The sequence below is a fragment of the Bufo bufo genome, chromosome 5, assembly GCF_905171765.1.
Source record: "Bufo bufo chromosome 5, aBufBuf1.1, whole genome shotgun sequence".
Classification (NCBI taxonomy): Eukaryota; Metazoa; Chordata; class Amphibia; order Anura; family Bufonidae; genus Bufo; species Bufo bufo.
The window spans coordinates 507,754,595-507,768,613 of NC_053393.1; the positions used below are offsets into that span (position 1 = coordinate 507,754,595).

The 14,019-nt window shown below is 44.5% G+C and overlaps 1 protein-coding gene across 1 annotated transcript in view; it reads right to left on the minus strand.

The window, feature by feature from the left end:
- MYO3A (myosin IIIA) overlaps nt 1–14,019 on the minus strand; it is a 269,541-nt gene that overhangs the window by 137,014 nt on the left and 118,508 nt on the right. The window contains exon 11 of the mRNA XM_040434050.1: nt 4,794–4,898. Within this exon, the coding sequence (XP_040289984.1) occupies nt 4,794–4,898 (105 nt within the window). The remainder of the gene's footprint in view (nt 1–4,793; nt 4,899–14,019) is intronic.

Sequence of the window (14,019 nt, forward strand, 5' to 3'; positions counted from 1 at the left end):
TGGATTACTTCTAGTTAGGAATGAGAGCAGGAGAATGGAACTGGGTTTGGTCCGAACTTTGCTATTTTTCAGACAGCAGACGAACGCAAATATTTTCAGGCTGTATCCACTAAAAAAGGCACATAGCACCATTTTAGTGCACATGTTGGTGGGGAAAAGGCACTATGGAGGAAGAAGAAGGGGTCTTACATGACCCTGTGAGGAAGTGGTGGGGAGGGCTTGCCCTGATTGGCTCCCAGATACCAACAGATACCCTGGATGAGCCAATCAGTGCTGCAGCAAGCAGGGAGGTGCCCTAGTAGATTGCCATTCTGTTCTGGGCTGTGAATGAGGGTGGTTGTGTGTGACGGTGTCTGCCAGGAAAACGATCTTTGGGAGTCTGAAAGAATGAAAAATTAGAAATCAATCAATCTTATTGCCAGGTAGTGTGAAGGGAAAGGCTAGGATTCCAAAGAAAAATAGTGTGTGTTGTGTAGAATAGGGACAAGCAGGACAGCTGACAGACAGGAAAAGAGAAGACAGGAGCTGTGGCTGGCTGTGCCTGCTATCAGAAGTGCAGGTGCTGCAGTGCAAAGCACAAAAGCAGCTACCTGCAAGCAAATACTTTCATTTTTTCCTCCATTTTTACAGAAATATTTTTTTGTGGGGTTCAATTTAATTAAGCAGCATATATACAGTAGGTGAACCCGATTTTGTGTCAATCTCGCTCTCTTTCTCGGCGAGATTGAGCACCTACGAGCCCCATCGCGGGAGCCAGCGCCGAGCTGGCTTGCCGCGATGGAGACAGAGCCGTCATAGAAGCGACGGGAGATCCGACTTGGATTCCCGCCAATTCTACACGTGTGCGGCGTTTGTTATGAATCCTGAGGGGGAAGTCCCCGCCGGATTTTAAATAAAAATCCGGCCTGGGTCCCCCCCTCAGGAGCATACCGGGCCCTTAGGTCTGTTATGGGTTGTAAGGAGAGCCCCCCCTACGCCGAAAAAAACGGCGTAGGGGGTCCCCCTACAATCCATACCAGACCCGTATCCAAAGCACGCTACCCGGCCAGCCAGGAAGGGAGTGGGGACGAGCGAGCGCCCCCCCCCCCCCCTCCTGAGCCGTACCAGGCTGCATGCCCTCAACATGGGGGGGTTGGGTGCTCTGGGGCAGGGGGCGCACTGCGGCCCCCCCACCTCAGAGCACCCTGTCCCCATGTTGATGAGGACAGGGCCCCTTCCCGACAACCCTGGCCGTTGGTTGTCGGGGTATGCGGGCGGGAGGCTTATCGGAATCTGGGAGCCCCCTTTAATAAGGGGGCCCCCAGATACCGGCCCCCCACCCTAAGTGAATGAGTATGGGGTACATCGTACCCCTACCCATTCACCTGCAAGAAAAGTGGTAAAAACACAAATAAACCACACAGTGTATTAAAATATTTTATTTTTCTGCTCCGGAGGCCGCCCCCTGTCTTCTTTATTAGCTCTTTTACCAGGGGGGGGCTCTTCTTCTTCCGCTATCCCGACGGGTCTTCTCCGCTATCCGGGGGGTCTTCTCAACTTTCCGGGGTTCTCCTTCTGTCTTCTCCGCTATCCGGGGGGGTCTTCTCAACTCTCCGGGGTTCTCCTTCTGTCTTCTCCGCTATCTGGGGGGGTCTTCTGAACTCTCCGGGGTTCTCCTTCTGTCTTCTCCGCTATCCGGGGGGTCTTCTCAACTCTCCGGGGTTCTCCTTCTGTCTTCGCTATCCGGGGGGGTCTTCTCAACTCTCCGGGGTTCTCCTTCTGTCTTCTCCTTCTGTCTTGTTGACTCGGCGCACCCCGGTTCTTCGTCTCGCGAGACTCGGCGCACCCCGGTTCTTCGTCTCGCGAGACGTCTCGCGAGACGAAGAACCGGGGTGCGCCGAGTCAACAAGACAGAAGGAGAAGACAGAAGGAGAACCCCGGAGAGTTGAGAAGACCCCCCCGGATAGCGGAGAAGACAGAAGGAGAACCCCGGAGAGTTGAGAAGACCCCCCCGGATAGCGGAGAAGACAGAAGGAGAACCCCGGAGAGTTGAGAAGACCCCCCGGATAGCGGAGAAGACCCGTCGGGATAGCGGAAGAAGAAGAGCCCCCCCTGGTAAAAGAGCTAATAAAGAAGACAGGGGGCGGCCTCCGGAGCAGAAAAATAAAATATTTTAATACACTGTGTGGTTTATTTGTGTTTTTACCACTTTTCTTGCAGGTGAATGGGTAGGGGTACGATGTACCCCATACTCATTCACTTAGGGTGGGGGGCCGGTATCTGGGGGCCCCCTTATTAAAGGGGGCTCCCAGATTCCGATAAGCCTCCCGCCCGCATACCCCGACAACCAACGGCCAGGGTTGTCGGGAAGGGGCCCTGTCCTCATCAACATGGGGACAGGGTGCTCTGAGGTGGGGGGGCCGCAGTGTGCCCCCTGCCCCAGAGCACCCAACCCCCCCATGTTGAGGGCATGCAGCCTGGTACGGCTCAGGAGGGGGGGGGGGGGGGCGCTCGCTCGTCCCCACTCCCTTCCTGGCTGGCCGGGTAGCGTGCTTTGGATACGGGTCTGGTATGGATTGTAGGGGGACCCCCTACGCCATTTTTTTCGGCGTAGGGGGGGCTCTCCTTACAACCCATAACAGACCTAAGGGCCCGGTATGCTCCTGAGGGGGGGACCCAGGCCGGATTTTTATTTAAAATCCGGCGGGGACTTCCCCCTCAGGATTCATAACAAACGCCGCACACGTGTAGAATTGGCGGGAATCCAAGTCGGATCTCCCGTCGCTTCTATGACGCGCTTGCTGGGATGTGCTGTCACTATTCCAGTGAGTGCGAGATCTCGGCACCATGTTGCCGAGTATCAGCGCGACGCTGTCGTGCTAAAAGCACAATCTCACAAACACCTACTGTACGTGATTACTGCAGCAATACCCAAGGTATGGCAGCAATCTACCTGTGTGTATTAAGGTGAAATTGAGCATCAAGCCTCAATCGTCCATTTATGTATATTCAGCATATATACATGATTACTGCATCAATACCAACATTTTCACCTTCCTCCGGCTGATTCTGGTGCATAAATCTCGCCTTGCTGGTGGTGCCCTATGTTGCCACTGTTGCTGTATGTTTGTCTTTTTACCATCACGTTTTGCATGGCTACTGCTGCGGCCTGCATCATACCACTAATGTCACCTGCCAACCATCATGTTCTAAACCGCTGCTCATTCCGGCTGCATCAAGCCACCTGCCAACCATCACATTCTGTACGGCTACTGCTGCGGACTGCTTCACACCACTGATGCCACCTGCCAACCATCACATTCTGTACGGCTACTGCTGCGGACTGCTTCACACCACTGATGCCACCTGCCAACCATCACGTTCTGTACGGCTGCTGCGGCCTTCATCATGCCACTTGCCAACCACAATGTTCTGTTCTCCTGCTGCTACCACCTGCATCATGACTTTAATGCCACATGCCAACCATTACATTCTGTATGACAGCAGCTGCTGAGGCCTCCATCAACCCAATGCTGCGACCTGCCAACCATCACATTCTGTATGGCTGCTGCTGCCGCCTCCTTCATACCACTGCTATGACTTACCCACCATCACGTTTCTTATGGATGCTGCTGCCGCTCCCCTCATGCCACTGCTGTGGACTGCCTACATTCACATTCTGAATGGCTGCCACTGTCACCGCCTCTATCATACCACTGATGCCATCATGCCACTGTAAGGCTGCTGCTGACTTTATCATGCTGCTGCCTTTTTGCCAACATGTATTATATGGCTGCTGCTGCAGCCGCCACTGCCTCAGCTGCTGCTGCTCTTCGCTGTTAATTCTTTACTGCCACCACCATTAACGAAAGTATCTTTCACCACTATCACTACTACTGTTACTACTATTGCCACGACTACCCATAGACAGGATGTATGGTCCATGTGATTCTGCTCTTGCTGTCATCACTATTGTGGCTGTATGCCCCTATATTCGTACCGTACCCTCTCCACATCCACATTGCACTGCTGTTGCTCCGAACTGAAAGGGAGAATTTTTTTGGGCTTATTGATGAGACACTTTTTCTTCTGACAATCAACACTTGTGCCTATCATTTGGGCAGGTATTCTGACCCTGTTAAGGCATCATTTTTGGACGCTTGGTCCCCTAAGCCACTTATGAATATTATTATTTTTTTATCATCTGCACCTGAAAAGGGACAATTTTTGGAAGCTTTGGAATATGAAAAACCATAACACATGTGCCAGTGCGGTGTTTTTAAACACATTGTATGTTAACACCGTCAAACATGTGTTTACCAACAGCTATCTACTGTATGTCAGTGTCACTCAGACATCATTTACATCATTCCAGAGCTTGGGGAGGGAAAATCCTGAGGATAGGTCATCAATATGAGATTGGCAGGGGTCTGACTCTTCACACTGATCAGCTGTATGAGGAGGCCGTGGAGCTCACTGAGCTCTTAGGTCTCTTCTTGGGCCAGTGATGTCATGGTCATCAGTCACATGACATGGGCTGTGCTTGGTAAGCTGCAACGAGGAATACTGCGGCTTCTTCAAACATATAATCGGCTTAGGTGCTGGGAATTGGACCCCCATCGATCTCATAGTGATTACCTAACCTGGGGATAGGTCATTATGAATTTAAAACTCCCAGAAAACCCATTTAATTCTGTATGCTTCAAGGGCTAGGATTGGCTTGCAAAAACTTTCTATGAAATGGTATTAAGAGATACCATTATGGATAATGGTATTTTTAAGAGATCAACCAAAAATAAAGAACAAAAATTTACCTGATCAGAATGATAAGTTACCATAGACTGATAAGCTGCATCAGCAACAGCAAAGATATGTGGTGGGTTTGATGTCCTTTTTGCATTGGTGTGTGTTTCTGAGTGCTGTGAAAACAAAATTGGCATAGTATGATGCAGATAAGCAAAACCAAGCAGTAAAAGTAAAGGGATACCAAGACAAATGCTATCTACAGTAGTTACCTATCATACCCATTCCTGGTTGGGGACACTAATACTGATATAAGGTTGAAAAAATCTCTGCCCCCGTGCACCATATCTCTAGCTTTGAGGACCTCCATAAACATTTACTGGACCAACATATGTGTGACTGGTGATAAGGCGTCTTCCAGGCCGTGATATGTCATTACATCTTGATGGTCACCACATAAGAACTTAAAAGTAAATATATTAGAAAGTACTATTGCTTAGCAGATTATTTTTTGAAGGGAGTCTGCTGTCTCCAAGATCAACTTCAAACCATGTACACCACCATGTAGAATGGGGGCTCTGAAGCATAGCCATACCTTTCCTATTTTTTATGCAATAAGGTTTATCGGAGCCACTCCATTTAATGCACATCACTCCATCCATAATGCTGCCGAGTGCCTCTACACTCATTTGACTGACAGTTCCTGAGATTTCAGAGCCTGTAGCAATGACACAGAGGAGGCATGGTGCACCAAATTGAAATGGCCCCACCCACAGTGCAACAAAACCCATGTTTGCATAAAAATAAAAATAAACTTTTCTAATGGATTATAGGACTGGATTTTCACAAGGAAAATATGGTTATGGTTATATGTTGGGGCACCTCCCCTACATGGCAGTATGCGTAGGTTGATACTGATTATGGAAGAAACAGACTCCCTCTAAAAAAAAGTCCTGGAAAGTAAAGCTGAATTAACAGAGTTTTAGTCAAAATTTTATTGTGAGGTTAGTGGTGTTTTTTGTTAATTTTTTTAGTTTGTAAAACACAGCACCCAGAATTTTGCTAGTAGTCAGTAGGTCAATATGAAGTTTTATACATTTTATGATTTTTGTAAAATTTCTGGTAAAGTTTTTTTTAGCTGTTTTGGCCCCGGTGGCATTTTTTCCCCAAAATGTAACATACAAGCTTGTTTTTTTTTCCTCGTACAACTCTGTAAACAATGTCTAGGTTATAAGGGGGAAACCATTGGATAAATAAGTTACAATCTAGAAGGCACCATATATACTCTATGAAGTATCTTTAAAGAATTCTCCATTAAGGTTACCTGCTAGCTCCCTTTGCTGGTTGCCATACAACATTCATGCCACTGCTTCAGTGTGAGGGTCTCCCCCAAATCCACCTCCCAACCATGCATAAAAGCCAACTTGGTATCAGAAAGTGACGAGTTTAAAATAGAATAAAGACGGGAGAGAGTACCCCTCTCCAAGGCTCTATATTTACATAGTCGTTTAAACATTGTGGAAGACAAGGGGAATTCTAAAGAGTTTCGTATTTGGGGAGAGAAAGTAGAAAGAAAGTATGTTCTGGACATGAGTTTAAATTTAAGCAATAAGTCATCAACATGGTGCAATTTGGCAAACGAAGATGGCAACATCCCAGGGGAGAAAAAGAGGTTTCTAAATATAGGAAGCATATGTGAGATTGGGCTCTGTAATTTGTATTTAAAATGGACTTTCCTCCATAATTTTAACATAAAATAAGGGATTTTTGCAGAGAGCTCAACTAACCCTAATGAAATATCAGACGACCAAGTTAAAGCTAAAGGGGACACTGGCATCAATACAGTAAATCAGATTAAAGTATAACCCAGAAAGATACCAATTGAGACAGCCGAGCTGCTAAATATTAGATCTGTTGCAATCATTAAAAAAAACAATAGTAAGAAGGTACAATGGGGAGGAAGGGTTGGGGGGGGGGGAGCTCTACATACAATTCTTCCTGGGGAAATGTATATAAAACATTGTAGCATAATGGAGTAAAACATGTTATTAAAAGAAGCATGGTGGGTGCTGAGTGCCCCTTATCCGGATCACAGGAAAGATATCAAAGATACGGTGGGGAAAATAAGCATTTGATACACTGGCGATTTTGCAAGTTTTCCCACCTACAAAGAATGGAGAGGTCTTTACATTTTATAGTAGGTACACTTCAACTGTGAGAGACAGAATCTAAAAAAAAAAAAATCACACTGTATGATTTTTAAATAATTAATTTGCATTTTATTGCATTAAATAAGTATTTGATACAATAGAAAAAGAGAACTTAATATTTGGTACAGAAACCCTTGTTTGGAATTACAGAGTTCAGACGATTCCTGTAGTTCTTGACCGAGTCACTCCTTAGTTGCCCTGGCTGTGTGTTTCGGTTCATTGTCAAGCTGGAAGACCCAGCCACGACCCATCTTTAATGCTCTTACTAAGGGAAGGAGGTTGTTGGCCAATATCTCGCTATACATGGCCCCCTCCTCCCTTCAATACGGTCATCCTGCCCCCTTTGCAGAAAAGCACCCCCAAAGAATGATGTTGCCACCCCCATGCTTCATGGTTGGGACTGTGTTCTTGGGGTTGTACTCATCCATTTTCTTCCTTCAAACACGGCGAGTGGAGTTGATGCCAAAAAGTTCTATTTTGGTCTCATCTGACCATATGACCTTCTCCCATGCCTCCTCTGGATAATCCAGATGGTCATTGGCGAACTTCAAACAGGTCTGGACATGTGTTGGCGTGAACAGGGGCACCTTGTGTACCCTGCAGGATTTTAATCCATGACGGCATAGTATGTTACTAACAGTGATCTTTGAGATTGTGGTCCCAGCTCTCTTCAGGTCATTGACCAGGTCCTCCCATGTATTTCTGGTCTGATTCATGACCTTTCTCAGAATCATCCTTACCCTACGAGGCGGGATCTTGCATAGAGCCCCAAACCGAGGAAGATTGACAGTCACTTTGTGTTTATTCAATTTTCTAATAATTGCACCAACAGTTGTTGCCTTCTCACCTACTGTAGCTGCCTGCCTATTGTCCCCTAGTCCATCCCAGCCCTGTGCAGGTCTACAATTTTGTTCCTGGTGTCCTTAGACAGCTCTTTTGTCTTGGCTAGAGATGAGTTGACGAAGTGGAATTCGATCCGAATTTAGATTCGCACCGAAGTCGAATTTCCTCACACTTCGTGGTAACGAATCGCATTTTTTCCTAAAATGGCTGCTGCACGTGTGAGGGCATAGAGAAAGGAACTCTAGGAAGGCGGGATCACCCATAATGCCATGCATGCAGCCAATCGGCAGCCAGCCCTGTGATATCCCAGCCCTATAAATAGCCTTAGCCATCTTGGATTCTGCCATTTTCCAGTGTGCAGGGAGAGACGTCAGCAGGCGCTAGGGACAGTGCTAGGAAAAACATCATTGTGCTAAAAAAACGATTTACAAGTGCAGGGAAATATTATTCAAGGTGTAGGGAAAGGATAGGGAGGAATTATTCCATAGCATTTATGTAGAACAGGGTTCAGTAGGGGAGGTTACAGCCTGGGTAATAGGAACAATTCTATTATACCTTGCTGCACTGACTGGGGACCCAAATTGCCATTATACAGCTCTGTACTTCCAGCAAACTGTTCTTGTTATTGGGGTGCAAGTGCTGTTTGATACAGTCATTAACAGGGTTTATTACAAGGAAATATTTCTACTTCTTATTTTCCCTTCTGCAGTGCAGTTATATGTTCTAAAGAATTTTTTGGCTTGTATTAGTGGGGGAAAAAAGGGCTTATTAGCCGTTGTGTGGTGAAGTGCGAAACTTACGGCCCTTTTTGTTGCGCATTAGTGCCAAAAGAAAAGTATATTTGCCGTTCAGTTATATGTTCTAAAGCCCTGTTTGTTGTGCATTAGTGTCAAAAGTAAAATATATTTGCCATTCAGCTGTGCAGTTATATGTTCTAAAGCCCTGTTTGTCGTGCATTGGTGGCAAAAGTAAAATATATTTGCCGTTCAGCGGTGCAGTTATATGCTCTAAAGCCCTGTTTGGCATGTAATAGTGGCAAAATAAAAATATATTTGCCATTCAGCGTTGCAGTTATATGTTCTAAAGCCCTTTTTGGATTGTAATAGTGGCAAAATAAAAGCATATTTGCCGTTCAGCGGTGCAGTTATATGTGCTAAAGCCCTTTTTAACGTGTAATAGTGGCAAAATAAAAATATATTTGCCGTTCAGCGTTGCACTTATATCTTCTAAAGCCCTTTTTGGTATGTATTAGTGGCAAAATAAAAATATATTTAACGTTCAGCTGTGCAGTTATATGTTCTAAAGCCTTCTGTGGCGTGTATAAGTGAAAAAAAAAAGGGCCTATTTGCCGTGCAGTTATATGTTCTAAAGCCCTTTTTGTCGTGTATTAGTGGCAAAATAAAAATATATTTGCTGTTCAGCGGTGCAGTTATATGTTCTAAAGCCTTCTGTGGCGTTTATAAGTGAAAAAATAAATAAATAAGGGCCTATTTGCCGTGCAGCAGTGCAGTTATTTGTTCTAAAGCCCTTTTCATTGTGTAATAGTGGCAAAATAAAAATATATTTGTCGTTCAGCGGTGCAGTTATATGTTCTAAAGCCCTTTTTTGTGTGTATTAGTGGGGGGGGGGAGGGCTTATTAGCTGTTGTGTGGTGAAGTGAGAAAATTACAGACTTTTTTGGGGTGTTTTAATTTCCTTTTTATTTATTTATTTGATCTAACAGTATGTCAGACAGAGAAGTGTCAGGCCCTGCACAGGGGAGTGGCAGAGGCCTAAATGTTTCTGGTGCAGGCACAGGTCCCAGCAGAGTAAGGGGCCGTGGCAGCAGGGGTCACTTCGAGAGGCCTGAGCTCCCAGTGTCAGCTAGTGGTTGTGTCTTGACCAGCAACCCAGCGGTTCTTAAATGGTTGACTTGATCTTCGACTTCGTCGCAAGTGACATCAGACACCCCCAGCCAAGAGTCAGTGGGTTCGTCAAATACAACCCTTAGTTGGCATGGCCCGGAAGCTGGCCCTGTGCACTCACCTGTCCAAAACCTGCCCCTGTCCTTTTCTGCTCCCTCAGCCAGAGAAGTATTGTATGCTATGGGCTCAGCCCCACTATAAAGTGAGGACCAGCTACTAGAAATCAGCAGCTAATGGCAAGCCAAGATGTGGAGGAGACATCCGCCGCTTCCTCCACTAGGCGGGCAAATAGTGATAAGGAGAGTGGTGTGGGAGCTGGTGTTGCTATCGGTCAAGCTCCTGACCCAAAGACAGTTGAGGAGGACATCAGTGACGTGCAGACAGTACTCAATGATGATGTAGCTAATCGCACTTGGGATCCGGATGACGAAGGGGCTTCATTTCTTCTTTTTTTTTCTTAATATAATAATGTAATATTATAAAATCTGGTGTCTCCACACTTTCAAAATAATCCTTCAGCGGGGCGATGACCAGGACACTCCAACACCTTCCCAGGAGCTTCTGTCGGGAGAAGCGGTTCATTTCTAAGACGTCTGTATAGTGCGGGGGGCATCCGAAGACCCTCTATATCTTCGTGCACCACAGGTTGTCCTCCTTCCCATCTATGATGACTGGAAACTTGTGATGTTTTCCCTGACGAAGAGACCAGGGGCTGGTAGTTATGGTTTGAATCTTGATGAACTTCCGGGCTCCAAGCAATCTTGCAACTTTGTCTACTCATTGTCTGTAGCTATAAACAAAAAGGCGTATTTAGTTGCTCCACCGAGAGTATAGATGGGTAGGAGCAGCTGCTAAAGACTCACCCAGTCTTAAAAAATTTGCAAATAATCAGATAGTAGCAGGCACACTTACAAATGGAGTAGATGTTGATAATTAAAATTTATTGGTAAGTACAGTTATGGATATATAAAATATGAGTGGACATTAAGCAGCAATACAGTAAAAAACCAGAACAGAGCCAGAATAGATATCAGAATAAATATCAGAATAAATATCAGAATAAATATCGGAATAAATATCGACTGAGTGGTTCAACAATATGGGATGGTAGCAGCAACAATAGGTAATATTCCTTGAGGAAGCTGGGGGCTCATCATTTGCTTGCAAGCAAGACGAAGATTCGTACGACCCGATTGTTGCCACTTTGGACATCTGCATCACCCACCACGTGTGACAGGGAATCTAAGTGAGGTCACCGCTGACGCCTCAGAAGTGCGCTGTAACATACGGAGCCCACGAGCGCTGCCTCACTCCATGTGGAACGCCGAAAAGCCTATACACAGACGGATATAATAGACGCCACTCACGGGACTGCGAGGGGAACTTCAGGAAAGGTAAGCGCCGGGATAGTACCGGAGAACGCGTGGGATGCCACGTTGAGGTACAACGGCCTGAAACCTACTTTACCCCCGCTTGCAGGTCCTTAAAATCATCGTCTCCGTCTACTACTGTGTTATTACCAATAAGCATTGCTACCAACACCTGCTATATGGCCAATATTACTGCCTCACTTACCGCAATCTATTGAGTATTTTTTGGGCTGAACATTAAACCGACTATACATCAACTTTATTGCTCTACAATTGGTATATCGTTTCAGGACATTGACCCTTATATCAATCTCACGTCGATACAACCTTTCCAAGACATCACCTGTAATTACAGTCCTTTATATCCCTTATTGAATATAACCTATTGTTGCTGCTACCATACGATATTGTTGAACCACTCAGTCTATATTTATTCTGATATTTATTGTGATATCTATTCTGGCTCTGTTCTGGTTTTTTACTGTATTGCTGCTCAATGTCCACTCATATTTTATATATTCATAACTGTACTTATCAATAAATTTTAATTATCAACATCTACTCCATTTGTAAGTGTGCCTGCTACTATCCGATTATTGTCTGTAGCTACTAGAGGCCTGTTCATGCCAGGTTATTAAATCGTTTTAAGCAACCCTTTATAAAGTTGAGAAATTTTAACCTTCTGTCCCATATTCCCTATAAATGAATAGATGAAGCGGGGAGATCGAGAAAACTATTACAGAGGGCATGGGGGAGGAGGGGTCAAACATTGAGGCAGAGGAAGACACAAAGCAACATATATTCGATACTTCTAACTTTAACCCCTTAAGGACTCGGCCCTATTTCACCTTACGGACTTGGGCATTTTTTGCAAATCTGACCAGTGTCACTTTAAGTGCTGATAACTTTAAAATGCTTTGACGTATCCAGGCCATTTTGAGATTGTTTTTTTCATCACATATTGTACTTCATGACACTGGTAAAATGAAGTAAAAAAAAAATGCATTTTTATTTATAAAAAATACCAAATTTACAATATTTTCTTAAAAAATTGCAAATTTCCAAATTTCAATTTCTCTACTTCTATAATACATAGTAATACCTCCAAAAATAGTTATTACTTTACATTCCCCATATGTCTACTTCATGTTTGGATCATTTTGGGAATGATATTTTATTTTTTGGGGATGTTACAAGGCTTAGAAGTTTAGAAGCAAATCCCAATTTTTTAGGGACCAGTTCAGGTCTGAAGTCACTTTGCGAGGCTTACATAATAGAAACCATCCAAAAATAACCCCATTCTATAAACTACCCCCTCAAGGTATTCAAAACTGATTTTATAAACTTTGTTAACCCTTTAGGTGTTCTACAAGAATTTATGGAAAATAGAGATACAATTTCAAAATTTAACTTTTTGGGCAGATTTTCCATTTTAATAATTTTTTTCCAGTTACAAAGCAAGGGTTTACAGCCAAACCAAACTCAATATTTATGGCCCTGATTCTGTAGTTTACAGAAACACCCCATATGTGGTCGTAAACAGCTGTACGGGCACACGGCAGGGCGCAGAAGGAAAGGAATGCCATACGGTTTTTGGAAGGCAGATTTTGCTGGACTGTTTTTTTTTTACACCATGTCCCATTTGAACCCCCTCTGATGCACCCCTAGAGTAGAAACTCCAAAAAGGTGGCCCTATTTTAGAAACTACAGGATAGGGTGGCAGTATTGTTGGTACTAGTGCAGCGTACTCAAGTTAGGTTTAGAAATGTTCCTGGGTGTTGTAGTGCAATAGACACTAACCTGAGACGGCTGACTCTCTGCAAGGGCAGGTGATGATGAGAAATGTTCGTGACGCCAGTGCCAATTAAACGGTGGCACGCCGTTTGCTGATAGCAGGAATAACTGAGGAACCACGTGATGTTAAAACAGAATTCAAACTTTAGTAGTCATCATTTAGGGACATGGACGGAAGCGCAGTTCCTTTGAAGACAGTTGATTTTCAATACAGTTGATGCAGGCAATATATATATATATAGCAAGGTGACTTTAGAGTGTTAAACACAGGACTTGCAGTACAGGCAGCTTGCACTCTATTCCTGACTGATCCTGAAACATAGAAACTCTTCTCCAAGGTCCAATGCCCTAGCTCTGGCGTATATCCTTGGTTTTATCTCTATCAAGTACCTCCTCTGTTGTCTTGAGTACCTCTTGCTTTTCTTGACTTGCCTCTGTCTCTCTCTCAGCTTCCTCAGGCTCTAGAAACTTCTGAACTCTCTTCCTGCTTCTGCGTATATGAATTCAGGAGGGGAACCTTCTCCTTAGATCTGGAACCCGGTTACAGGGGCTGCAATACCCTCTCCTGATCTACAGGCTTCAGGCCTGGACTTGACTCTGACATTGTCTAATCTCTGGTTAGACTAGACTATCAACCTTAGACTGCCTTTCCCTTCCCTGACTGGGCCTTATATAGACTAGGGCTCCCTAGCTCCCTCTAGTGACTAAGAGCTGGAATGACACCCCTAGCAGGCCTGTACATGCACATTTTACAGCAACAGGGAAATACATAGCATTACATTACATTACATTTTATAAAGACGACTTATACCAACTTCCCCATAAATAAGGGGGACGACAGCACACAAGTGACCCTTCTGTAGTGACGGGCATTACAGTCCCCGTACACTACACTAGTTTAGGGTACATATGATTTTTGGTTGCTCTATATTACACTTTTTGTGAGGCAAGATAACAAGAAATAGCTGTTTTGGCACCATTTTTATTTTTGTTATTTACAACATTCATCTGACAGGTTAGATCATGTGATATTTTTATAGACCAGGTTGTCACGGATGCGGCGATACCTAATATGTATACTTTTTTTTATTTATGTAAGTTTTACACAATGATTTCTTTTTTGAAGCAAAAAAAATCATGTTTTAGTGTTTCCATAGTCTGAGTGCCATCATTTTT